The sequence below is a fragment of the Alnus glutinosa genome, chromosome 11, assembly GCF_958979055.1.
Source record: "Alnus glutinosa chromosome 11, dhAlnGlut1.1, whole genome shotgun sequence".
NCBI classification, from domain to species: domain Eukaryota; kingdom Viridiplantae; phylum Streptophyta; class Magnoliopsida; order Fagales; family Betulaceae; genus Alnus; species Alnus glutinosa.
Genome location: NC_084896.1, coordinates 6967281 through 6994934, shown reverse-complemented (window position 1 = coordinate 6994934; position 27654 = coordinate 6967281). Strand labels below are relative to the sequence as shown.

General features: G+C 37.9%; 1 protein-coding gene and 2 long non-coding RNA genes across 5 annotated transcripts; 1 reads left to right on the top strand and 2 right to left on the bottom strand.

Annotated features, from left to right (window-relative positions):
• Positions 1 to 1586: 1586 nt before the first annotated feature.
• On the bottom strand, positions 1587 to 26313 carry LOC133881648 (uncharacterized). Of its 2 annotated transcripts, none has more exons than XR_009902565.1 (3): positions 26250 to 26313; positions 3138 to 3235; positions 1587 to 1866 (listed from the first exon to the last, which is right to left on the bottom strand). It is a non-coding gene; the product is annotated as an uncharacterized LOC133881648 (long non-coding RNA). The 2 variants fall into 2 exon arrangements; XR_009902566.1 differs by lacking the exon at positions 26250 to 26313 and adding an exon at positions 4612 to 5036.
• Positions 11595 to 15074, top strand: LOC133882819 (uncharacterized). 2 transcript variants are annotated; one of them, XR_009902731.1, is made up of 5 exons: positions 11595 to 11751; positions 11834 to 11899; positions 12656 to 12712; positions 13655 to 14350; positions 14810 to 15074. It is a non-coding gene; the product is annotated as an uncharacterized LOC133882819 (long non-coding RNA). The 2 variants fall into 2 exon arrangements; XR_009902730.1 differs by lacking the exon at positions 14810 to 15074 and having other exon boundaries at positions 13655 to 14754.
• On the bottom strand, positions 20397 to 21412 carry LOC133881647 (germin-like protein subfamily 1 member 13). The gene is made up of 2 exons (XM_062320625.1): positions 21215 to 21412; positions 20397 to 21001 (listed from the first exon to the last, which is right to left on the bottom strand). The coding sequence occupies exons 1-2, from the start codon at positions 21339 to 21341 to the stop codon at positions 20460 to 20462; spliced, it is 669 nt and encodes a 222-aa protein (XP_062176609.1). The 5' UTR covers positions 21342 to 21412; the 3' UTR covers positions 20397 to 20459.
• Positions 26314 to 27654: the final 1341 nt, after the last annotated feature.

The following is a 27654-nucleotide window of genomic DNA, read 5'->3' as shown; positions in this document are numbered from 1 at the left end:
TTCATGATAGAGTCAAGGCATGGTTGGATTCAAACATGCCTGGATCTATCACATCTTGGGAAAACTTGCTGAACAGATTTTACAATAAATTTTTCCCAATGTCAAAAGTGAATGATTGTAGGAAGGAAATAAGTTCGTTTACTCAAGAAGAGGATGAGAAATTTTTTGAGAATTGGGAGAGATTTCAAGATATGTTGATCAAGTGCCCTCCACATGGATATGAGAAGTGGAGACTCGTGTAGTTCTTCTACCAAGGATTGAATCAATCCAACCGTAGTATGATCGAGTCAATGAATGGAGGGGCATTTCTGAGTTTGACGGGAGAGGAAGCATATAAGACCTTAGATTAGTTGTTTGACAATTCCTAGCAGTGGGATTTTTCAAGCTGTCGAGATAAGGCTGCTCGCATCTAGAAAAAATGAGGCATCTATGATGTGACGTCCCACATCGCCTGGGAATGAGGATGTGCTTATATGTATAAATGCACCCTATATGACACAACGCATTTTAAAGCCGTGATGGCAATGAACCTATCAGAACTCCGCAGTTAAGCGAGCCGCTGCGAGAGCAATCCCAGGATGGGTGACCTCCTGGGAAGTCTGGTATGGGGAGCCAAAAGCGGACAGTATTGTGTCATTGGGGGTGGATCGTTACAAATGGTATCAGAGCCATTACCCAGCCTGAGATGGTGGGAGAGTGCACAAGCCCAAGAGGGTTGTCGCAGGCACTCGCTGGGATGCCAAGAATGGGGTGATCCCATGAGGGTCACCAGCGAGGACGCTGGGTCCCAAGGGGGGGTGATTGTGACGTCCCACATCGCCTGGGAATGAGGATGTGCTTATATGTATAAATGCACCCTATATGACACAACGCGTTTTAAAGCCGTGATGTCAATGAACCTATCAGAACTCCGCAGTTAAGCGAGCCGCTGCGAGAGCAATCCCAGGATGGATGACCTCCTGGGAAGTCTGGTATGGGGAGCCAAAAGCGGATAGTATTGTGTCATTGGGGGTGGATCGTTACAAATGGTATCAGAGCCATTACCCAGCCTGAGATGGTGGGAGCGTGCACAAGCCCAAGAGGGTTGTCGCGGGCACTTGCTGGGATGCCAAGAATGGGGTGATCCCATGAGGGTCACCAGCGAGGACGCTGGGTCCCAAGGGGGGGTGATTGTGACGTCCCACATCGTCTGGGAATGAGGATGTGCTTATATGTATAAATGCACCCTATATGACACAACGCGTTTTAAAGTCGTGATGGCAATGAACCTATCAGAACTCCGCAGTTAAGCGAGCCGCTGTGAGGGCAATCCCAGGATGGGTGACCTCCTGGGAAGTCTAGTATGGGGAGCCAAAAGCGGACAGTATTGTGTCATTGGGGGTGGATCGTTACATATGAGGTGAAGGAAGATGTTGAGTTGAAGATGAATGTGACGACCCTTTTTTTTTTTTTATACAAACATAAAACGAGTCATCGCAGTGGCACGACTACGTGTCGCTCAGCCAACATATGGCACATGCCCCATAACATGTACCTGATAATCAGAGTATAACATACATCTATCTATCCAACGGAAAACATTAATCTGAATAGCGGAAATTACAACTTATACATCTATCACAAGTTAATTACAACAAAGAGCCATTTAACATCTATCTGTTTGAGTCTTATTAACACTATAACAATAATGGCTTAACAAAGAATAAGTGACACAAACGTCACAAGCCATACCAAACCTATAAAATAGTGGACAACCCGTGGTCCGACAATTACAACTGTCGCGGCGAGCTTCAGTCATAATATCCCAAGCACACTGCTACCGACCCATCGACTATACCGAAGTACCTGCAGCCAAAGAAACATCATCTACACGGTTGTGGTGGTATCCACATCCGCATAGGTGAAATAATGAGTTCACCGCCTTAGTATACCTCATACTAAGACCTCAGTGGTATAAGACTAACTGAGTTTTCACAAAGAACCAACCTTTATTTTATTTTTAGTCGTGCGAGCACTATATTAGCCACAATTTACCAACAGCTAATGCAGCAAACATCGACTATTCAGAAAACATTTAAAACATACTATATAGCTGTGAACATATGTAGAAGTTCCAATCTACCGCTTGGAAGATTCTACATATAGACTCCTCTATAATAATACTTTTCACCGGTTGCTTGGACATATGTGCATACGATCACTCCATCACAGATATCACGTATACACATAAGTCTTAAGCAAAGAACATGGCATCTTACTCTTCCGTACTAGGACAACATCCGTCAACAAAACACTCGCAACACCATCTCTAATCGTATTTCAGCTTCGTGCCTTGATGCCAGTAGATCATGAGAGCACTAGAGCTAAGCTCAATTATGCTAACACGTCTTTCCTGGAGAACAAGAACAGTCAACCTTCCTACTCATAGACATGCCATTACTCGCACCCGGGCAATCATGTATCCATGTACTTTCAAGTTCAATGTATGATATTAACACATGACTATCCGATAGAAATATACATAAGCGCTTTTCATTTAAGACACTTATGCATACCAACACATCTAGTAAAATCTACTCATAACATAACATCTCTCACAAAACAATGCTATATATGCTATGCATGCCTCAATGTGTTGCTGATACTGCCTCAATGTGCTGATACTGTTACTCTGCTGATATTGTTACTATGATATGTATGCTCTATACTACATGCTCAATGTTCCGTGCTTGACCAGTATATATTTCCTACTGTGTCACGCTGAAATCATGCAGTTGTTAAATCACGTCCTTTTAAAACTAAACAAATCCAGCATTTAATCCAACACTTTGAAATCATTCAAAACTTAGTTTCTTTATCAAATCTACGCAGTTTCAACATGACATGTTCTCAAACAATTGGCATAATTTAAATCTCAACCGCAAAACTTAAAACTTTAAATCTATTCAATACTTTTCACTCATACACTATCTCTTTAACATCATTGATATAGTTTAAACATAATCGAAACTAAACAAATCATCTCAAAGCATATACATTTCATCATATGGTCGGCTCAGTTTCGTAAACAATATATATATTTTTATCAATCCAATACATATAAAAATATATACTTTCTCAGTGAGTGGAATACCCACCTTGGCTGCATTAGACTCCAACTCGAACACTCCTTGGACTCTAGTCACTTGGACTCTACATTGGAGAACCAATTAAAGTCTCCAATCCGAACATGATCCTGCAAACATTGGTAGCATTAGACTATGCTATTGAATCACATACTCTATGACATCCTAACTACCCGCGTGCTCACACGTCACATCACTCACTTCTAAAGCTAGCTAGGTATCCTAAACTATTATTAGGCTAATCATTGGTTATAGGTTCTTATTATATCTTGCTTACTAATTAGGAGATGTATTTACTATTTTATTTGCCTACATATTATTATTACATCACATTAACATTGTGAATCCATTAATGGTTTGTTGCTTATTTACTAAGTTACAATATATATTTAACATGTATGCATGCATATGTATATATGTACATATATACATATACATATACAATACTTAAACCTAGTCCATTAATACACTAAATTACTTAGTGTACATAGATAAGTAAATTGGATACCAAGTTACCTTACTATCATTATTAGACATTAAGCTTATGGTTTGTTTATCCATTTAAGCTAAGTGCATTCGGTCCATATATATATAAATATATATTATCAAGCTAAGCATAACCTCATAACGCACTTAGGTATTTTATATTGCATAGGTAATTACATTAATCACCTAATTATATTACCACTAGACTTTGGAGCCTATTCATGTATTTCTATAATGTCACTATTTTATATTTGTTGTCTTAAGGCTATTTGGATAATTTACCATTTTAAAGCATTCTCATCTAAGGATTACACTTAACACTTAATCCTTGCTAATTACTAGTTATCTATTATTCTTTCATTACATAAATACTTGAGTACTTAAACTATATAGCATTTTATTTAACATGTTATCTTAATAACCCTTATTGCAATTTATGTGAATCTATGTCATCTCATTCGGCCTTACCAATATCATGTAATCCAATTTTAACTTCTATCCATAGTTAGTCCTATAACAAAGACCTATATACACTAACTTCAACATTAAAACTTCAACTCTTCTTTAACAACCAACTTAACCAATCTAAATAAATTCAACTATTAAACATCAACAACTCATTCATCCAAATCATCATCCCAAAACTAGATTTGGATTTCACCAAACAAAACACCCCTCTAAACTACCACCAAAACCATCCATTAACACAACCAATACTCCATAAATCCACATACATATATTCAGCCATCCTCTCCAAAATCACAATAAAACCCTAGGTTTTCATCTCAAACCAAAACCCCAAATCAAACTATTTTTGCTTAGCATAAACCCTAATTTACAAGCATAATTAATAACCCATAAAACTCTAAGATTTCAACCTAAATCAACCCAAAAGGAAACCCATCCAGAATTTCCAGCAACCTACTCAACAAAAAATCATCTTAAACAAAAATACTCATTCATACAAGCAAGATTATTCCGAAAAACTACTAGAGCTTACCGAAACCTGGCCGAAATACACGGCCCTGCAGCTGTCCGCACACCATGATGGTGGCCTAACCACCGCTAGTCCAAAATCGCACCTCCAACTGCCAAGAATCCGACTTCCGCACGTTTGGGTTCTCACAACTCAGCTCTCACGGTCCCTTGGTGTCTCGAGCTCTCACGGCCACGTGTGATCGGAGATGAAGGGAGAGACGAGAAGCAAAAGAAGGAGAGGAAAGGGAAAGAGAAGGAGTCGACTGCTTGCTGCTGGCTGGGCGTGATCGAAGGAGTGAAAGAAGGGAGAAGAAGAGAAGAAGATCGTGCGGGTGAGGGGGAGAGATCGGGTATGAAGAGAGGGGAAAATGAGAAAAGAAGAAGAAAGAAAATAAAAGGGGAAGAGGGCTGCTGATGTCCACCGAAAGAAAGGAGAGAAAAAGAAAAAAGAAAAGAAAAAGAGAAATGGGCATTCGGTCAAAATAATGGGGCTGCCCTTTTGTTTTGTTTTATTATTATTACTTTACTAAAGATAAGGTTAAGGATGGGATACCCTTCAAAGCCAACCATTGGCTGACACGTGGCAAGAGAATCCCCCTTTTATTTTCAAAGTCCTCAACTCTTATAAATCACTACAAGACCCCATTATGTTAAAACCTTATCTTTTAACAATTAATATATAACCCCACATTTATTCCAACTACATTTTACTAATATGATTAATTATTTATTATTTCCTAAAGGCCTGTTAGTAGTATTTTATTATTCAAATTTCCATTATTTTATCTTAAACTCAATTTCATTCCAATACTTTAAATTTATCTACTTAGAACTTATTATTTGTCCTATCTATTTAATAAATACAATTTATTAATTGCTAAATGTCCTATTTATTTTCTTGGTCTTTACAATGAAAATAGATGCTCTCACAAAGGAGGTCGATGCTCTCGTCGTAAGCAAGTCCATCAATGCTGCGAACCCTTTCCATGTTGATTGTTGTTCCATCTGTGCTAGTCCCATTCACTTAGCACAGACTTGTCCATCTTTGTCGACCTTTTTCGAGTAACCAATGGAATAAGTGAACGTTTTAAACGACTATAGGAAGCAATCCAATGGACCCTTTTTTGAGACTTACAATCCTGGGTGGCGAAACCACCCTAATTTGTCGTGGACGCAGAACCAACCAATGAATCAAAGGGGCTGCCCTCATCAATCCCATAATCAATACTCCCACGGATTTCATCAATCGGTTCATCATCAGGATCGTTCAGCGCAGCCAGTGCCTGCGTACCACACACCCACTTAAGCCCCAGCTTCTTCTTCACAACCCAGTCTGGAGGAAACTCTCAAGGCTTTCATGCAGATTACAAGCCAATCTATTAGTGAAGTGAAGAATGCCACTGTGTTGAACACCTAGGCGATTGCCAAGCTAGAGGTTCAGATGGGTCAAATGGCTAATCATATGGGTGAGAGAGAGAAGGGAAAGCTCCCTAGTCAGCCTGTGCCCAATCCAAAGTTGCAATTCCATGGGGGAAGTTCATTAAATGTTGTGCACGTACAGGAGCATGTGCAAGCCGTTGTCACACTAAGGTCTAGGAGACTAGTGGACAATCAAGTGGTTCTTCCAAATAAAAACCCTGTTGCATAAGAAGAACAAGGAAATGGCAACACAGGGGAGAGAGATGCAGAGCCATCTACAACCACTCCCCCTATTGATATTCCTCCTAGGTCATTTGTACCTAAGGTGCTTTATCCAGATAGATTACTGGTGCACAAGAAGGGAGGGAAATTTGAGGACATCATGGAGGTCTTCAAGCCGGTTCAAATCAACATTCCTTTCTTGGATGCTATCCAGCAAGTTCCATCGTATGCCAAGTTCTTGAAGGACCTAATTAAAGTTAAGAAGAAAACCAATGTCCCAAAGAGAGTCTGTTCGACCGAGCAAGTCAGCTCAATCTTCCAATGCAAGCTACCCCTCAAGTACAAGGACTCTGGGTGTCCTACTATCTTCTGCATGATATGAGTCAACTGAATTAAGAGGGCTTTTTTAGATCTTGGAGCTACTGTAAATCTCCTACCCTATTCAGTTTATCTGCAATTGGGGTTAGGAGAATTGAAGCCTACACCCATGACAATTCAGTTGGCTGACAGGTCGGTGAAGAAACCTCAAGGAATCATTGAGGATGTATTGGTAAAAGTGGACAAGTTTTATTTCCCCGTGGATTTTGTTGTGCTTGATACCGAGCCAGTGCAAAATATAAGAGTTCAAATACAAGTAATCTTAGGACGACCATTCTTAGCTTCGGCTAACGCCCTGATCAACTGTAGAACAGGGGTCATGAAGATCTCTTTCGGCAACATGACGGTGGATCTAGACATCTTTGACATTAACAAGAAGTCGAGGGATTGTGATGAGATTGGAAGTGCCTGCTTCATTGAGGAAATCATAGAAGAAGTTGTAGAAGCATCAAGTCTAGAGGACCCCTAAGAGGCATGTCTTACTCAATTCGGAGAGGATTTGAATTGAGATAAGTTACTTGAGCAAGCTGATGCCATTTTGGAGTCTGCTACTCTGGTAAGCTATGAGAAGGAGGAAACAACAGTATCTGAACCCACCAAGAAGGAAACAAAGACTGGACAATCTTGAGTATGAGTTCTTGGGTCTAGCAGATTGTTTGCCTGTGAGTATAGCTTCAGATTGGATTGGTGTTTAAGAGAATAAGGTATTGGATGTTTTAAGGGAATACAAGGAAGCTATTGGCTGGACTGTTGAGGATACTGAGCCATAGAGAAGGCTCAACCCAGCTATTCAAGAAGTTGAAAAAGCAGAAGTAATCATCCATCCAATCTTGATAGCAAATGCATGAGTCCAATTCATGTCATGCCTAAATGGGCCGGATTGCTGAGAGCGAAGACCACAGATGACGAGTTTGTGCCGACTCGTATATGGAGAGCCTAGATAGACTACCACAAAGTGAATGCTGCCATGAGGAAGGATTATTTTTCACGCCCATTCGTTTTGCCGATGGTAGAGCACGTGGCAGGGCATGAATATTCGAGACAACCCTGTGGTATGATCCAGGTTACTTGGAGTGATTGCAGTCTAGTATGGGAAGTCTGGCTGAAGACTGAAAACTTAGCGCTTGTAGGTGGCAACCTATCCTATCCATGTATGTTGTAGTGACTCTCCTACTGAATTTTTTAAATTTCAACGTTCATTTAAATTTGAGGATAGATGGACTCTAGAAGAGGAGTGTGGGGAGGTTATAAGGGGTGCTTGGGAATCTGATTTTCAGCATGTTACTCCGATGGCTGCTGTCCAAGGTAGATTGTCCCAGTGCCAGCGTGCTCTTACTAGCTGGAGTAGGAGAAAATATGGAAATGAGGAAGGAATTTTAAAGAGGAAAACAAAAGAGTTGGCTATCCTTCAAGGTTGTTCAAATTAGAAAGGCCTGCAGGCAATTACAATTCTCAAATTAGAGATTGATGGTTTGATGGAAGGGAGGGACAGGAAGTGGAAACAGAGGGCGAAACAAAGTTGTTATAGTAGTGGGGATCGTAATACGGCTTATTTTCATGCATGGGCTTCACATAGAAAGAAAAGGAACCGTATTACTCATATAGTAGATGAAGATGGTAGGATATGGAAAAAAGGGCAGGATGTCTCTCGGGATTTTGTTGATTATTATACTTCTTTGTTCTCTTCTCAAGGACCCCAAGGGGTTCCGGATTGACTAGCTTTTGTGGAGCCTCGAGTCACAATGAGGATGAATCAATCTTTGCTTCAACATTTCTCGGGAGAGGAAGTTACTTTTGCTCTAAATCAAATGCATCCCCTAAAGTCCCCGGGTCTGGATGGATACCCGGCGGCTTTCTACCAAAAATATTGGTACTGTGTGCGGGGAGAGGTATGTAAAGTTGTTTTGTCTTTTCTAAATGGGGGTCGGTTAGAGGAGGGTTTGAATTGTACTAATATTGTTCTAATTCCCAAAGTGCATTCCCCTACAAAAGTGACAGAATTTAGAACTATTAGTCTTTGTAACGTCCTTCATAAGCTTATCGCTAAGGTGTTGGCAAATCATTTAAAAAAAATTTTGCCCAATGTGATTTCTCAAGAACAAAGTGCCTTCATCCCCGAGCGTCTCATTATCGACAATATCCTAATTGCCTTTGAGACTCTACATTCTATGGACACTCGGAAGAAGGGAAAGGAGGGATTTATGGCCCTTAAACTTGATATAAGTTAGGCCTATGATCGAGTTGAATGGGATTTCTTATAGGCGATTCTGAAGAAGATGGGCTTTGATGACCGATGGGTCTTTTTGATGATGTCATGTGTTCGCACTGTGACTTATTCGATTCTTGTAAATGGCCAACCACATGGACATATTAACCCAACTAGAGGGATCCGACAAGGGGATCCTCTTTACCCTTTTTCTTTATTTTGTGTGCAGAAGCAATGAGTTCTCTAATTCACCAAGCTGGAAGAGAGGGTTTAATTTCTGGATTTCCTATTACTAGGGGGGTACTAACATAAATCATCTTTTTTTTGCCAATGATAGTTTACTTTTTTGTAATGCTAAGGTGTAGGAATGGGAGAAGATTCAGTCAATTCTAGCTTGTTATGAGGCAGCATCTGGTCAGAAGGTTAACCGGGAGAAAACTTATGTGTTTTTCAGCCGAAATACTCCCTTACTTATTCGGCAGGAGCTGATGGCAGTAATAGGAGTATCTTATACACAACATTATGAGAGGTATCTTGGTCTTCCTGCCATTATTGGGAGATCAAATAGTAGTACTTTCTCAGGGATTAAGAGCAAAATATGGGCTAAGATAAACGGATGGAAAGAAAAGTTTCTTTCCCATGCCGGGAAAGAGATTTTAATAAAGGCTGTCCTTCAAGCTATGCCATTATATACCATGAGTGTATTCCTTCTTCCTAAGGGTTTTACGAAAGATCTAAATTCTCTGTTGGCTCGGTTTTGGTGGGGGCATAAAGGGAAGGATAAGAGTATACCACGGATGAAGTGGTCACGGATGGGTGTTTCAAAGGATAGGGGTGGACTGGGGTACATGGACCTTTTTGCCTTCAATCTTGCTTTGTTGGCGAAGCAAGGTTGGCGCCTACTGTAGAATCCTGACACTTTATTGGGGATAATTTTTTAGGAGAAATATTATAGGAGAAAAGGGGTTCCTGGAGGCCAATTTGGGTACTCGCCCTTCTTTTGCTTGGCGGAGTATTTGGTCTGCCGAAAACCTTGTGGAGGATGGGACTATTTGGAGAGTTGGTAATGGCAACCGTATTCGTGTATGGAAAGACTGGTGTCTTCCCTCTTATCATTCCAATAAAGTACAGGCTCCTATCAATTTCTTACATGAAGATGCTACAGTGAGTGAGTTGATAAATCTAGATATAAACTGGTGGAATATACCTGTGGTGGAGCATATTTTTCCCCAGGAAGTTGCTGATCAAATATGTGGAATGGCCATATCACCAAGAACTAACAAGGATAAACTCATCTGGGCTGCTACTTCCACTGGTGTTTTTTCTGTACATAGTGCCTACCATCTTCAGCTTGATTTGATGCAGCGGGTGCAAGCTGGCATTTCCTCAAATTCGGTTGTCCATCGTGGGTAGAAGTTGATTTGGAAGTTAAATATCCCACCGTCAACTCAGTTATTCTTATGGAAAGGATGCAATGATATCTTACCAACTCAGGAGAAGCTTTACAAGAGGAAATGTGTCTCTGATCCTTTTTGTCGACAGTGTGGTTACGAGGTTGAAACGAGTGGCCATTTTTAGTGGAGATGTTTGGTTGCAGGCACTGTATGGTCAATATGTACTCTGAAACTTCAAAAAGGGGTAATCAGGGATGGGGATTTCCGATCGATTTTCTTCTCTTTATGCAATTGATTGGACACACAAGAGGTTAAATTGATGGCAATTGTGGCTCAGAAGATGTGGCATAGGCGTAATAACCTGGTTTTTGGAGGTATTAATTTGCAGCCCCTGTACTTGTTGATAGTCGCTACTGACTTCTTGGCAGAGTTTCAATCAGCCCAAGCCTCTGTCAACACCTGTAGGCCTCCAAGCGAAGTGGCTCTTGCGAAATGGAGTCGTCCACCGGAAGGCTGGGTTAAATTGAACTGGGATGCAGCTGTGGATAGCAAGAAGAAGATTATGGGGGTAGGTCTGGTTCTTCGAGACCAGTTCGGTGGTATCCTACGAGCAATCAGCTCCTTCCACCAGTACGTTCTTGATCCAATGGTGGCAAAAGCTTTTACAGCTAGTCAGGGGATCAATTTATGTCGAGCTTTGTGTTACCAATGTCTTTAGTTGGAGGGTGATTGCGAAAGCTATTCTTTCGGATAGTTTATCGCACGTTAAGGTTGAGCCTATTATTGTCGATATACAGGCACAAACCAATTCTTTCCAACAGTGTGAGGTGAAGTTTGTGGGGAGAAAGGGTAATAGTGTGGTTCACTCTTTAGTACGTTTGGCTGTAAATCAGGAAGTGTCTGTTGTCTGGGCAGATACTTATCCGGTATTAGTCACAGTGTCCGTAAGGAAGGACTTTGAGTCTTCTGAAATTTCTAGTTAATGGTATTTTAGTATTTCTTATCAAAAAAAAAAAAAAAGAAAGAAGACAAAGCTAGGTATATATGGTAAAGGGTAGAATTGGTATGATAGAAAACAAGAAGAAAAGTCAAGAATTCAAGCAAGTGGTCCTCGTTAAAAGAAAAATGAGAAGTTTTAGATGACTAAAAGACAAAACAAAATATTAAGGAGGAAAGAGGAATCAGGTCACGTTGAAAAGTCAAATGAAATATCAAATAAGAAAAAGAAAAAGAAAGAATGAAGGGCCATGTGGCCCTTCACAAAATGAACTGGCTGAATGGCCATTAAGTAAGGGACCGAATGGTCATTTTGTTTCAAGGAGTGGGACAACCTTTAAAAAAAATAAGACACGGACGGCACCTGCATATAGAAGCCGAGTCTTTTCTCTCGGCCATTCCGGATTTTCTTAGTTTTTCTCTTCTCTCTCTTTGGGTTTTATAGAAAAATCCCTTGATCCATGAAAATCCAATCGTCCAAACTCAATTCCAACTTCAGAAACGTGATCTACGAAGTCCGATCTACGTTTCTACCAATAGATTTGAGGTATTTTCGTTAAACTCATATTTTGGAGATTTTGGTTAAATCTTGTAAATTAAATGTGAGTTTAATCTAGTGTTTTCTTTAGGTAATGGGTTATTTGGAACTTGCTTGAGATTACCCAAACCATGGGTTTTGGTTTGGTGAATTTTTGGTGAGTTTTCCTTAAACCCTAACTTTTGGGTTATGTATTTTAATTGCGATATCTTGTGCCTGATCCTAAGTAAACCTTATGGGTTAGTATTGTTAGTGTTTAAATATCAATATTATGTTATGGGTTAGTAAAATAAATTATGGGTTTAAGTTTGGAAACTCTAGTTTGATGGGTTAAATTAATTTAGGGTTTTTAAGTGTTTAAAACCTAGATTGTTAATTTGTGGATTAATTGTGGTTATAGTGATGATTAATATTAGCTATGAGTTTTGTACAAATAAGTATTTATAGGTTATGTTATAATATTAGTAAAAATAAATAATTATGGGTATTTAATTTAAATAGTATTTGCGAGGTTAACCCTAAGACTTTCTTATGGGTTAATGTTATTTTAAATGTGTTAATGAATTATGTTAATAAGTTAATAATTATTGTAAAAGATTAATGAAAATAATTTTTGGGTTAATAATATTGAGAAAATATTAGTGAAAATAATTTATTGATTAGTGAATATAATTTGGGATTAATATTTGATGTTATAGGTAGTTATTTTCGATGGTGATTTTAATGTCTAACCCCAAGTAAATACTTTGGGTTAGTGTTAATTGAGTTTAGTTAGTGTCTAGATTTATGGGTGTGTAATTGGGACCCTTAAAATATTATGGGTTTTCCAAGGGTTAGGTCTTGAGCAATTTAAGAGCTAAATGTCGGTCTGATGTTAGAAATGTCAAATAATGTGCAATGTGTATTTTCACAGTGACGCATTGCAAGGTGGTGTCTAGGAGACCTAGTGCTTAATATCCATCCAGCCAAGGTGAGTATTCTACTCACTGAGAAAAGTTATTTTTTATATATTTTATAGGAATGAAAATAATATGTTTTTTATATCGAACCAACAATATGTCAATTATATCTTTTGGATGTTTTGAGTAGTTTTAATTATGTTGAAATATGACAATAATGTTTATGTGATTTAAGATGATTTGAGATATGAGTATGAAATATGTTTGGTGTTTTGAGATATGATTTGAAGTGTTTTATTGCCTGCTGCGTTGGAATTTTAAGCTATGTTTTGATGCCTGTTGCGGTTTGAAATATAAGTTGTACAAATTGTTTGAGAAAATGACATGTTGAACTATTTATGTCTCATTAATAAAGCATGTGTTAAAGGCATGTCCATGAAATTAAATGTATAGTATTTGAGCATAAGCATTGAGCATGAAACGAACAAGATTGGGGTTCAATTCCCTTTGGCAAACAAACAAGACCGGGGTTCAATTCCCTTTGGCAAACAAACAAGACCGGGGTTCAATTCCCTTTAGCAAACAAACAAGACCGGGGTTCAATTCCCATTGGCAAACAAACAAGACCGGGGTTCAATTCCCTTGGCAAACGAACAAGACCGAGGTTCAATTCCTTTGGTAAACACAAAACGACAAATAGAACAAGAAACAGAAACAAGCATGATGAATGACAAGCATGCATAGGATTTGTTTTATGGTAATTGAATTGTTTTCATGATATGATATATAATAGTTTTATGCTAGACATATTAGTATGCATAAGAGTCTCAATGGGAAGAACTTATGTATATTTCTATCGGATGGTTGCATGATTTAAATGCCATTATTTTCTAAGTCTCACTGAATCCAAAGTAATATAGTAGGTGGGGATGTATGTAGTTGTTTCTGTTAGTGTGTAATTGGCTACATTCTGTTGGACAAAATCATTTCTTTGTAAAGTTACCTTTTATCAGGGATTCCGCTATTCAGAAGTGTCTCCAAAAGATTCTGCACAGTTTGCAAGTCAGAAATTTCGGTTCCCTGCCAGCCGTCCGGACGACGTGTCATACCGTCCATAAGGCAAGTATCGCAATTCAAATCCAGACGTCTGGATGCCAGTCAGCATGGTCCGGACGCGCGAGCATCAGATATAGAAATTCCGTGCATCAGATCAACCGTCCGGACGACCATCAGCATGGTCCAGACGCGTGAAGCCTCTACATGGAAATTACTTGCAGCAAACGTGCGACCATCCGGACGACAGAGCAACACCGTCCGGACCCGACTCTCAAACAGGAAAGATCTTCAGCGAAATTTTCAGAATTTCAGTCACACAGTTGTTTGTCCGGACGGCGCCCAGTTTTATCAAGCTAGACGCTCATTTGAACTGTCAGCCTATAAATAGAGGCCCCTAGGCTTGAGAACAGCAAGAATTTGGTATTGAATTCCACTAGTGCTTAGAAAGCTATATTGTGAGGTTGTTGAGTTGAGTTGATCTCTCTGAAGCCGTTGCTGTGTGTGCTGTTGCTGCGCTTAAACTGAAGTCTATCTTAGAGGTTAGCCCTAAGGTAAAGGATTCCATTAAAGACCCCTTCAGGTAGGAGACCTGGTTGGGAGGCGTTCGTGTTGGGTTACACGTTAGAGAGCAAGGTACGACCACTTCATCAGGGGTATGTGAGTGTTACTATGTATCTAGTCTTGTCTTCTGAATAGTAGATATCTTGGGTTTGGCTGCCTCGGAGTGGTTTTTCTCATCTTGAGTTTCCACTTCGTCAACAAAAATTCTTATGTTATTTATTTTCCGCATTGTTATTTTTTGTTAGCACTTTGTGCACACACTTGCTTTACATTAGAAGTCAATTTCATTTTTCAGTTTCCAACAATGAAACTTCTACGTATAAGTTTCAGCTACATAGTATACTTAAAATGTTTTCTATTAGTCGGTGTTTGTTGTATTAGCTATGGGGGTTTTTCAAACAAAAGTTTATAACATTTGTAGCTGTTATGGTGTACGCATGGCTATAAGAGAAAAACTAGTTCATTGCGAAAACTCAGTGAATAGTATACCTCTAAGGTCCTAGTGTATTTATTTATGCTAAGACGGTGGGCTCATAATTCCACCTGTGCAGATGCGGCAACCCTCGCAACCGTGCAGACATTAATGCTTTGGTTGCAGGTTTTGTGGGTATAGATATTGACTCGTCCACCAAGCGTATAGGATGCTATGATTGGAGCACATCACGACAGTCATAAGTCACGGACTCATGGGTAGTCCGCATTTTGAATATTTTATTTATGGCTCGTATCCTACGTGGCACATGTATTTGTTGAGCCTGTATTTTGGTAAGTAATTAGTATAATGTGTTTTATAAGCCTTAAATAGATAGACTTGTAATTGGCTCTTGTTGTTGATAACAGTTATGTATTAAATGTAATTCAGCTATTGATATATGTTCCGCTGCACATTGATATTTATATTCCGCTGTGTTAGATATAACTCTGAATATCAGGTACATGTTATGGAACGTGTACGTTATGTTGGCTGAGAGACAAGTAGTCGTGCCATTGTGAAGATCCGTTTGTATGTTTTCAAAAAAAAAAAGGGTCGTCACACTCTGCACCGTATGGTGTAAATCCACCCCACACTCACCCTCGTGCCATTGAGATTCTAGTAGTTGTAGAGGGTACTCTGTACGTTGGCTTTGTCACATCCAACCTAGATAACCGCCTCTTCACCAAAACTCTATATGCGGGAGACGTTTTCGTCTTTTCAATTGGTCTCATTCACTTCTAGTTTAATGTGGGAAAGACCAATGCTGTTGCTTTTGCCGGCCTTGGCAGTCAGAATCCTGGGCTCATCACCATAGCAAAGGCTGTCTTTGGATCCAATCCTCTCATCAGTTCGGATATTCTCACCAAGGCCTTCCAAGTGGACAATAAAGTGATTGACTATCTCGAGAAACAGTTCATTAATTAGACAACAATATGAAATAGCCATAATGAACCATTATATGGTTTGAATAAAGGTTGGCATGTTTCGCTTGTTGTAATGTCATAGCAATATATAATTATAATGAAATAAAATGTCTGCTTATGTACATTTTTTTTTTTCGGCCCAGCATGCATGGTAAGTAAAACGGTTCAAAACGGTTTGAGACCCTTTTTTTAGCCGTTTTCAAAACGGCTCCACATATCAAGTATTAAAGTCTCGGTTTGAGCCATTTTAGTTCAAAACGGCTCAGACCAGTTTGAGCCACATTAGTAAAACCGGTTCAAACTGGTTAGAGTCGTTTTGGAACAAAATGACTCTAATTAATTGGAGCTGTTTTAAGGACCCTAAAAAGGCTCTAATTTTTTTTTTAAAAAAAAGAATATATATAAATTTTTTTGGTAATACATAATATAGCAAGATTACCAAAAAACGAACTAAAATGCCATCGAACTAAAACGCCAACAAAAACGATCCAATCGAACCCTAAACACCCACTATGAACACAAACTATTTCTAACTAAAGCAAGTTATATAAGCCAATTAACACTAATGTTGCCAAGCCATGTGAAAAGAGGGAACTGAACCAAAAAGCAATAAAGAGCAAGAGATAGTGGTGCTTGCTCAAATCATAACTCCTCACTTCTGCAAATAGGACTCTCTTCATCGTCTTCACTAAGAATATACCCATGCAAAAGCTGGTCCAAAGCATTAATGCATAGTACGAGTATCCCCATATTATCTTCCCGAGGACAGCCACACACATGAAAATGTTTCTGGGCTAACAAATGAAAATGTTTTAGAAAAATGTGCGGGCCGAGAAAATTAAGATAGTGGAAATAAAGGGAGACGGGAGTGCCGAAATATTAAGAAAATTAAATGATTTGATTTCAACATTGTATCAAGAAAAGGAGACAACACCAAAAGTATAACTAAATAACAAAAATTGAAGTCACAATATGGAACACGAAAAGGACCACCTCAATTGTGAGAGGTGGAATCAACGAACATGCACTTCCACTTGTACCAAGAAAAACTTTGTTAAGCCTATATATCCAAGCCTTATGATTGATTGCAAAGGCAAGATTCTAAAAGACTGTGGCCGATGGGGTGAGTCCTCGTCTTCTGCAGCAAAAAAAAAAAAAAAAAAAAAAAAAAAAAGAAAAAAAAAAAAGGAAAAAGAACAAAGATTAATGAGAGAGTGAGATTGAGTGAGACAAAGAGCCTTTTTATGGCAAAAATGACTCAATCACTAATTTTAATCTTAATTTTTTAATAAAAAAAATTATATATATATCTACTAAATAAGCATATAGTATACTAGCTAATTAAATATAGTATACGACTCCAATAGTTTTTTAATTTTTAATAAATTTATTAATACATTTTTTACCCAATTTATTAATATATGTTACATATGTTACTTAATATTTATAAGTGTGTGTATTAGTTAACATATATACCAACTACTTAGCTCTGAATTAAAAAAAAAAATTAAAACTAGTTTAATTTTTTTTTTCTATAATTTTTTGTTATTTTATATTTTTTCAAATTTTAATAATTTTATAAAAGGTATTTTTATCATTAGGGGGAACATTTACATTTTTTGGTATTTTGAGGGGGGACATTGACATAATTGGTAGTTTGTGGGGACATTGACAATTGAATGGTAGTTTGAGGGAGATATATAGATTGTACCACGATCGATCACATAGTTCGTACCACGATCCATCACATGATCAAGTGTGGTTATTCGTGGTACGATCTCTGTGATGGATCGTGGTACGATTTATGTGTGATCGATCGTGGTACGATTTATGTGATCGATCGTGGTACGATCATGTGTGATCAATTGTGGTAGGATTTAAGTGTGATCGATTGTGGTAGGATCTAAGTGTGATCGATCGTGGTACGATCTATCTGATCGGTCGTGGTACGATCTATATGATCGATCGTGGTAGGATCTAAATGTGATCGATCGTGGTAGGATCTAAGTGTGATCGATCGTGGTAGGATCTAAGTGTGATCGATCGTGGTAGGGTCTAAGTGTAATCGATCGTGGTACGATCTATGTGATCGACCATGGTACGATCATGTGATCGATCGTGGTACGATCTAAGTGTGATCGATCGTGGTAGGATCAATATGATCGATCGTGGTTGAATTAATGTGATTGATCATAGCACGATCTCTGTGATCGATCATGGTACGATCATGTAATCGATCTTGGTACGATCTATGTGAGACCTTTTTTTTGTTTAAACGGCTCTAATTTGAGACCATTTGTTTTTTTTTTTTTTTTTTGTTTAAACGGCTGCAATTAGAACCATTTTTATCAAAACGGCTCCATTTCGAACTATTTTTGTTAAAACGGCTCAAAATTAGAGCCGTTTTGTTAAAGCGGCTCTAACAAAAATGGCTCAAAAAACTGTTTTTTTGTAGTCAGTGTGCACGATTAAATTTAATGAAATTTTTAATCCACTGAGTTTTTGAGATATCATGTCTAACTTCTTTTGATGATCAATGCCCTTTGCTCCCTCTTTTCTAAAATTGTAAATTAGTAAACATTGAAATAAATAAAAATAAAAAATGGAGTGAGGGGCCGGATTCAAAAGGTTCCTAATAGTAGATCACGACCAAGCCCCACACTCTGACGATACCATCAGCACTCTAGTTCATAAAACAAAACAAAAATAAATAAAATAAAAGATATTGAATTAGTTGATACATAGATGAGGGACGTGCAGCCTGACGAGGGCAGAGGGAGCCAGTGCGGTGGCGAGAGGCGACAGTAAATGCGACAGAAAGAGAGAGATGAGAGGTTAGGAACTTAGGCTGGCGGCGTGCGTGAGAGGAAATGGGAGAATAGAGATGATAAAATTTTTTTCCTTTTATGTTTTGTTTTTGCCTTTAGATATGGTTCTCTTTCGTTTTTGGTTTGAAAGAGCGAAGAGAGTGCATATATTATTGAGGTTGTAACATATGCAAGCACCATCTCTAGCTACCTACCTTTATTTTCTGAAACTGTGCTTCATTTTTGGCTGCAATTTCTCCATACCTTTGGGATGTTGCTGCATAATTAAGATGTTGCTGCAACTTCAGCAAGATTGATATTATAATATCACCTAAAATATTGTTACACCTATGGGCTTCAATCTAAGGGAGCAAGCAATTTGGGTCGGTAGACAGCACCTTCTTCCACGAACTACCTTCTCTCTATCTTTCTTGGAAAAACTCCATATGCCTCCCTCGTAATACCATTCCAATTGACAATGACCTCTCAAACTTTCAATTGTGATAATGTTCCCTCCAAACTACCTAAAACTTGTCTAGTCCCCAAGGCATTGTTGACATCTCACAATAAGAAGAGTAAATTAAACCCAAACACCCTCCTAAAAAAACAAAAATTAAAAGAAAATTAAACCCAAACACCCTCCTAAAAAAAACAAAATTAAAAGAAAATTAAACCCAAACACCCTCCTAAAAAAACAACCAAATTGAAAAAAAAAAATTAAAAGAAATATATATATATATAACAATTTGAAATGAGAATGAGAAAAAAACAAAAAACAAAAGCAAAAGGGAAAAGGGAAGTACACTTAATGCTCTTGAACTTCCACCATATTTGCAATTATCCCCTAAACTTCTTAGTGTCCATCTTTTAATTTTTTCAATTCACCCTCAGTTAGGATTTAACAGTAAATCCTATAACAGAGTAGAGTCAAAATTTTCAAAATATATATCTTTCTTTTTGGAAAAAACAGAGGAAAAAAAATTGTAAGGATTTAGCATTGGTGAGGATTTAATAAAATTTGCAAAAATAACGACACTTCAATCTTTGATTTTTTTTTTTTTTAATATTTTTCTTTAAAAAAAAGGATATTTTGGTAATTTTGACAGAATTTAACAGAAAATCGTAACGAATTGGAATTAGGGAAATTGAAATACATTAAAAGATGAATTTTATAAATTGAGAGTTTTTAAAGTTTAGAAGGATAACTGCTGTAATAGCAGTGACAATTGAGCGGAGGGTTAAGTGAAAAAAAAAAAAAAAAAAAAAAAAAAAGGTTGTCGTGTTAACATAGAGAATCCAGACAATAGTGGAGTGGCAAGAATCAACAGTAAAGGTAACTGAGGAAAAAGAGGAAAAAAAAGAAAAAAGTTGGTGTGCGAGAGAGATTAATCAAAGTAAAGGTTGCTAAGGCTAAGGTCATTGGTGAGAAAGTCTCGTGTTTTATATATTAATGGGTGTCAATCTGGTTGGTTTTGATCGAATTCTTGAAACCAACCAATTTCGATGGAGTTTCAATTAGGTTGGTTACGTTTTGAGAACCTTTGCTCACCCTGGCCTACTTTAGATCAAATGATTTGATCCAAACACATTAGTTAATCATATTTTCATTATTTAAGATAATATTTTGATTAAATGATTAATTTCAATGTTTTCAATCCGTCTAAGTTTTGGAGATAATTGGTGGTTAAATTTTGTATTAGGACAAAAGGGCAAATATCCATTTCAAAAATTACTTAACAAAACGGTAAAATTAACCGAATATTGCCAGTGTGGTTTTTTTGTTTACCGTTTTGATATGCAATTTTCGAAATGAATATTGTTTACCGTTTTGTTATGGTGTTTTTGTTGCAATATTCTTGGCATCATAGAAATATTCATTTTAAAAGCTTGCTATTTATATATTGTTATGACTTTACAACATACGAGCGAAACATGGAGAACTTTATTTTATTCAAACCACATCTAACGATTCATTGTGACTATTACATATATTTCTCTAACTCGCGAATTTTTTCTGAACAGATTCAACCACATTCTTGTCCAATTGGAAGGCCTTGGTGAGAACATCCGGATTGATAGGAGGAGTGGATCCAAAGACATTCTTTGCTATGATTATGAGCCCAGGATTTTGGCTACCAAGACCGGCAAAAGCAACAGCATTGGTTGTTCCTACATTAAACTGGAAGTGAATGAGACCAATTGGAAAGACAAAGACGTCTCCCGCGTTTAGAGTCTTGGTGATGAGGCGGTTTTCCGGATTGGATGTGACAAAGCCAACGTACAGAGTACCCTCTAAGACTACTAAAATCTCTGTGGCACGAGGATGAATATGGGGTGGATTTAGGCCGTACGGTGCAAAGTCTAAGCGAGCTAAGGATATACCTAGTGTATTGAGGCCAAATATTTTGTCCACATTCAAAAGAGTGACATTCGACCCGACTGGATTCGCAGTGCTCCTAGGAATGTTTAGTCCTTGAAAGAAGAAATCATTGGCAATGACAAGCTTTGGGTCCTTGCAGAACTTTCCATTCACAAATACTGCACAAAGAAAAGTTTGTTAATGTCACACAAGACATTGGTTTATAGCCTTTGATGCAGAAATCAAACAGCACCAGTTAAGTAATCCCTCCTATCATATTTACATTGACATGTAGATCGCAAAGATGAGAGAAAATTAAAGAATCGAGATGCATCAAACGACTTCAAAAGAACATAATAATAATAACGAGAAGATGAAGAATGTCTACATACCAGCCTCAGTGGAACTGTTAACAGCAACACAAAAGTCTTGCAGAGGAGCAGGATCATAGGCAGTGGCAACGGAGCATGCCAAGGCCATCAGTGCCAAAGTTACAAGGAAATTAGGAACCCCTTTCATTCTTATTTGTTGTTATGATCTCTGGCTTCTGTATTTGCTGAATTCTTGCTTTTGTGAGGAGTGAGATATGTTGTGTCGAAACATGTCTATTTATAGCCGGGAGTCAATGAACCGGTCCATGCTTTCACCAGATGGAGCCTATAAGACTTGGTAAGTTATCGATTTTTTATTTAGTGGGTGAACCGGCCGTTACTTAACCACATGATTTGCACAAATTGGAAATTGAAATGGCAGATGCATCTCACCAATATATTGCGTGACATTTAAAATATTAAGCTGCGAAATAAGGAAATTGTAGATATTCAACAATAATTACAACCAGTTGACCCTGACCTAACGAGCACTTAATTATGTTTCGAGTTGTGAAATTGTTTAATGATTTGATGCATTCAAGGAAAATGCAGATGTTCAAACAGCGTAAAATGCTCCAAATCAAAAGATTCGATCCTATCTCATTAAGATCTTCTTTTTCTATGCTACAAAAAGCTTTCCAAGATAACGACTATGTACCATGCCAAGGCATGCATTTGGTATATTCTTGTCTACTCCTTTTTGTTTCTCTCTTCCTGTACTTACTTATATATGGTTTGTAGGTGTTTGGGAGAAATAAATTCTTGCAATTTAATGTTTCTGGTGCATTTCGTTTACAACAAAAGATCTAACTCCAATATGCTTCTGTTTTATAATTCATTAAAAGGAAAGCTGCAGCTAAGATATAAAGAATAAACTTGATCATGTAGAACATTTAATTTTAGAAGAAATTGCTCGTTGTTCTCTCAAAGAGGGAAACTGCAAAGGAAGAATGGAGGTTTTCGGGATTCGTTGAGGCCGGATCCGCTGAGACCACTCTGATGCTCACATGAGTTGGTGTTTATGAAGAGGAAATTTTAGCATAGTCTTGTTAAGGCAAAGTGCGCATACCTGAGTGAATAGTACCCTTTCTTTCTTTATATAGGCCAGTATCTCTGCCCTTCCTTCAAGGTTTACGGGATTCCTAGAAATAAGTTGTTACTCACTTTGAGATTCCCTCCCTAAATCTTTTGGAAATGGGCGCATGGCTTGGACAGACAATTAGTTGAGCTCGTAGAGTGAGGAATCAGTTGTTGGGTGCTGCATCTTGCTAGGGGTCCATTCAGATCCTTGATGGTTATTTGGGTTGTGGGGCGGTTGTAACGGTCTGAGAAATTAATTAACTGGCAATTAACTTTATGGTTCGCCTTCCAATCCTATTCCACAAGGAATAAGACTTAGGTATCTCTAGTACTCCTTAAAAATAGAATACTACGCTGGGAAAACATATGATATTCTATCAACAATAATTACAAATAGAGCATCTACTAAAAACAATCACATTAACAAAAATCATACTAAACATATCATCAGTATAAAAGATTCAAACTAAACCTTAATAGATAATTGAGCCTCAAATGCTAAACGTACGTACAACATCACCAAAAAGCACTAATTACCATGAGCGGTTTTCAATATCCTGCAATCAGTCCTCAAGCATTAAACAGATCGATATCACTACGCTAATCAGCCACATCTGCCTTGAGGTCCAACTCAAATCCGACATCTAAAGGTAGTCCCAACTATGAAACAACACATGTTTCATAGGTGGAAAAGATACAAGTGTAAGTCTACGACTTAGTGAGTAAGAATACACAAGGTGCACATGTTATAATTTGGTAAACTGAGATGTTTAAAATATAAATCACATGCACCAATGTAAATTTATAGTTCCTTATTTGACAAAAAGATCATGAATGCAATATAGATAAAGTATATGCAGTAATAAAAGAATCATGTCATAGTTAAACTCCATATGGTCTACTCGAGATATTAACCTCTTCCCGCAAAGTTGGTGCTGTCCCAAGGGACCTTGGTAGTATTTTATGTTAACTTCATTATGGATGACAAAAACACTTTATGTAATGGTTGCAAATTAATAAGATGATCGGTTCTTATTCAGAGTCTTCATTTATTCGGACAGTGTGACTGGCCACAAGCTTCTTGAAGATGCCCATAATGATTCCTTACAAATCCCAAGTCAAATCAACCGGTTCCTGTGCAACCATTTGGACGAGCCTTTGAAGGCGTCCGGACGCCCAACAATGTCTAGCAGATTACGTTGAAGACGCCGGACGACAAAGCAACATCGTCCGTACGATAGGTCAATCATTATTCTACACTGAGTTGGTTTTCAGAAGTCGACACTGTTAGGGAAGTCTCTGCAAGTCGTTCGGACGCTGTCCTGCATTTTAGAATATTCCAATGTTTCATTCGAACACGGAAAGGAGTTAAAAGAATTGCACTGTTTCTGAAAGGCGGTCGCAGAAGACCGTCTGGACGTGGCTATCTTCCATCTGGATGCTCGACAGCCAGAGTCTGAATTTCAGTAGATTTAGGTTTTCTGTAAGCCTATAATTAGAGGGCACTAGGCTTGTAAATTGTATGAATTTTGTATCAAATTCCACAGTGCTTTGAGAGGGTGTTTAGGGAGAATCGAAGATCCGCTAGCTCTCAAGTCGTCGTCGGTGTGTGCTCAACAGTCGTGTGAAGTCTATCTTAGGGGTCGGCCCTAAGGTAAAGGAATCCATTGAAGACCCCTTCAAGTAGGAGACTTGGTTGGGAAGCGTTCACGATCGACTTCGTGTCAGAGTTAAAGGTAGGACTACTGCATAAGGGTATGTGAGTACTAGTGTCTTGTAACTAGCTTTGTTTTCAGTATAGTGGATATCCTGGGTTTGGCTGCTTCGGAGTGGTTTTTCTCTTCACAGAGTTTCCATTTCGTCAACAAATATCTTGTCTCTTTTAAATTTTGCATTTAAGATATTTTGTTGCACACAAACACACACACTTGGTTGTTAGCAGTCAATATATAATTTTCAGACCTGTAATACAATACTAGTTCCTCATATATTGTACGCTAGCATCCATCATTTGTAGCTCGAAAGAGTCCGACCTCGGGTGTCCCACGCCGCTAGTGACGTACGTCTAAAGTGACCACTAATTAAACACTAGGACATACGTCAAGGTCAAACATAAAAATAAACCTTTGACCTTAGGGTTAACCTGTGAAGTAAGCCCATGATTGTTATCCACTCGGGCTTCACAACCTCAATGTTAAGAGTCCCACATTGCTGATGTATACTTAGGTTGTGGGCTTTATAAGACTTGAGCAAACCTCTTCCCTTAAGGTGTCTTTTGTGGAAGAGTAAGACTCAATAGACTTTATCATGGTACTAGAGCATCAGGGTTGGCCTTGAACAATGTTGGGCTTTCCCACCCATTGTACACGTGTTTGGACAATAGTGCCACACGTGAGGGGGCGTGTTAAGAGTCTAAAATTGCGAAGGTATACTTAGGTTGTGGGCTTTATAAGCCTTGAGCAAACCACTTCCCTTAAGGTGCCTTTTGTGGAAGAGTAAGGCTTAATGGACTTTATCACTCGACATCCAAGAAAATACCTACCATTAGTTCTAAACCTAAGCTAAAACAAACCTTAAATCTTAAATAAGATAAAAATAGGCTCTTTGCCTGACTGTGGAACGTCCAGACAAAAGAGGTCGAACATTCGGTATCGACATCGAATATTCACCTAGTGAATGGTCAAATGTTCGGCGCTGGCAAGAAACCCATTTCCAAACCAAAAATTAGAAAAACCTATTCTAAGCAAGTCCAAAGTGCTTAACAAGATCCCTAACAGAGTCCTAAGTCACAATAACACTCCCGTGCAGAACATTGTACTTCCAACTTCATCAAGCAACTAATCCAATGCTAAACTAATATTGGAACCAAAAGCCAACTAGAGATACAGTATCATAAGCTGGCACACGAAAACTAACTAAACAATACATAAGCAAAAAGAAAACAACCCAATAAAAAATTAAACGACTTGGGATAGGGAAGTTACGTCATTTGAAGAACAAGGAGACAAAAGATCTCCTTCTCTCTCCAAAACACACACTCTCTCTCACTCTAGGAATGCCAGGCGGTAGATGGGTGGAATGGAGGTGAGAGGGGCAAATGGGAGGGGTATTTATAAATGCTCAAGGGTCTGAGGATAAGGATAAGGATGAAATGTTTTTTCACCGTATTGCCTCATGTTGAACATTCGAGCTAATTGTCGAACATTCATGTACTATTAGGGTTTTCACAAACGTTCGGTGTACAATCTAGCATATATACCAAATGTGTGGGCTACACTTTTTGATATACGATTAAGTCTACCAAACATTCGTTTGGCACTAGGGTTTTACTCGAATGTTCAGCTATCCCACTTCGAAAATGCGGCTGAAACTAAAGTCAAGATTTTCTCTTCAAACGAACTCTAATAATCCTTATTAAACCCATTAGCCAATCCAAAGCTCACTTAACCCTAATTAATAATTAGGGTATTACATTCCTCCCTCATAAAAATTTCGTCATTGAAATTTCAGAATCCCAAAATGATAACACAAAAAGGAATAGTAACATTTTCTCAACATCCGTAGTTTCACGAGATCTGTACTAGGTGAATTGGGCAACCTCATTCCATCCATTTTCTTACATTGAAGCCTCTTCATCAGTCAAAACTGATCCAACACGGTATCCTGAAAAGGTGAACAAAATTACTTGTAGATCATCATAGGCGTCAAAGTCTAGATTATCCATGGTATCCCCATCATCGTCATACTATGTCCCTCGATTCATGATACATGTCGTTTCACTCATAGTTGGGTTCCTAGGTATCTTATCCAGGATCTTATGCTCCCTGAAATAATTCATTCTTAACCCAACTAAGTGTGTTTAACAACTGTAATAGCTAAGCACATTGTCCAAGACAACCAAGAAAGAAACCAACAATTCTGGTAAGATCCTAAAACTTTAACATTGAGCAAGACAACATTGAGGTAACGAAAATACCTCAAAACGTTCGGTCAAAACGTAGATCGGGATTCGAGGATTACGTTATCAAAGTCGGATCTAAGATTGGACGGTTGGATTTCAAGATATCAGGGTTTTTAGGTGAAAAACAGTATAGAAATAAGAAGAAAAACCGAGCTGCAGAGTGAAATGGGCGCTCTGCCTACTTTAAAACATACCCTGTCCGAACTGGCATCATAAACCATCCGGAGGGGCATTAACCAGCGTCCGGACGCGTGCCATTTAAATAGACGTGTGCCATTTATTTTGCTAGCCGTCCGGACGGCATTACAATCCATCCGGACGCGTGCCTAATTTTCAGTAGGCCTGCGCCTACATGATAGGCCGTCCGAACACAGCTTGTCTCACGTCCGGATGCTCTAGTTGATATATATATATATATATATATATATTGTTATATTGTTATATTTTATTTCTATTTTTTTCCATTCTAAATCATTTTCTCATAGTTTTCTCTAATATAATTTATTTCTTTGGACCATAAAATATTCTCAGTGTGTCTTACTATATTTTCTAGTCATGAAATTAATCTTAGTCATTTATCCATTAAATTTTATTCTTAAAATAATAAATAATATTCGGGACATCACAAATGTCCTCAATCTAAACTACTTAGATGGTTAGTAATTAATAAGGATTAAGTATTAAATGTAAGGTTTAAAATAAGAATGTCATAGATTGGTGAGTTATCTAAAATAACCTTAAGCCAATAAATATAAATTAGTACGGTTATGGACATACATAAATAGACTTCGGATCCATTTGGTAACGTAACTAAATAATTAGTGCGTTTATATATGTATTATAAGTACCTAAGTGCGTTATGAGGTTGCGCTTAGCTTAATAAGCATATATATATGGACCAAATATACTTAGTTAACTTAAATGCATAAACAAATTATAATGCTTAATAGTTAATAATGATAACAAGGTAACTTAGTAACTAATTCACCTATCCAAGTACACAAAGTATTTAAGTGTATCATTGGATTAGGTTTAAGTTTGTTAAGCGTTATATGTGTATATATATATAACATACATATGCATGTATATGAGTTATATATATATTATTAACGTAGTAAATAGACAACAAGCCATTAAAGGATTAATAATGATAATGTGATGTAATAATAATTAGTAGGCAAATAAGATTGTAAACGTGTCTTAATGGTAATAAGCGATATAAAATACGAACTTAAAATCAAGGCTTAACCTAATAGTAGCCAAGGTGCCTAGCTAGCTTTAGATGCGAGTGATGCGACATGTGAGTACGCAGGTAGTATTTGTGTCATAGAGTATAGAGTTCAATAGCATAGTTTAATGTTATCAATGTTTGCAGGAATGCGTCATTATTGGAGACTTCCATTGGCTCTCCAATATAGAG

What these genes read in the sequence shown, in the direction of transcription:
- LOC133881647 (XM_062320625.1), bottom strand. Translation starts at nt 21,341, where the DNA reads ATGAAAGGGGTTCCTAATTTCCTTGTAACTTTGGCACTGATGGCCTTG. An exon ending in TAACAGTTCCACTGAGGCTG is followed by an intron (nt 21,002 to 21,214) that starts GTATGTAGACAT and finishes TTCTTTGTGCAG; the next exon opens with TATTTGTGAATGGAAAGTTC.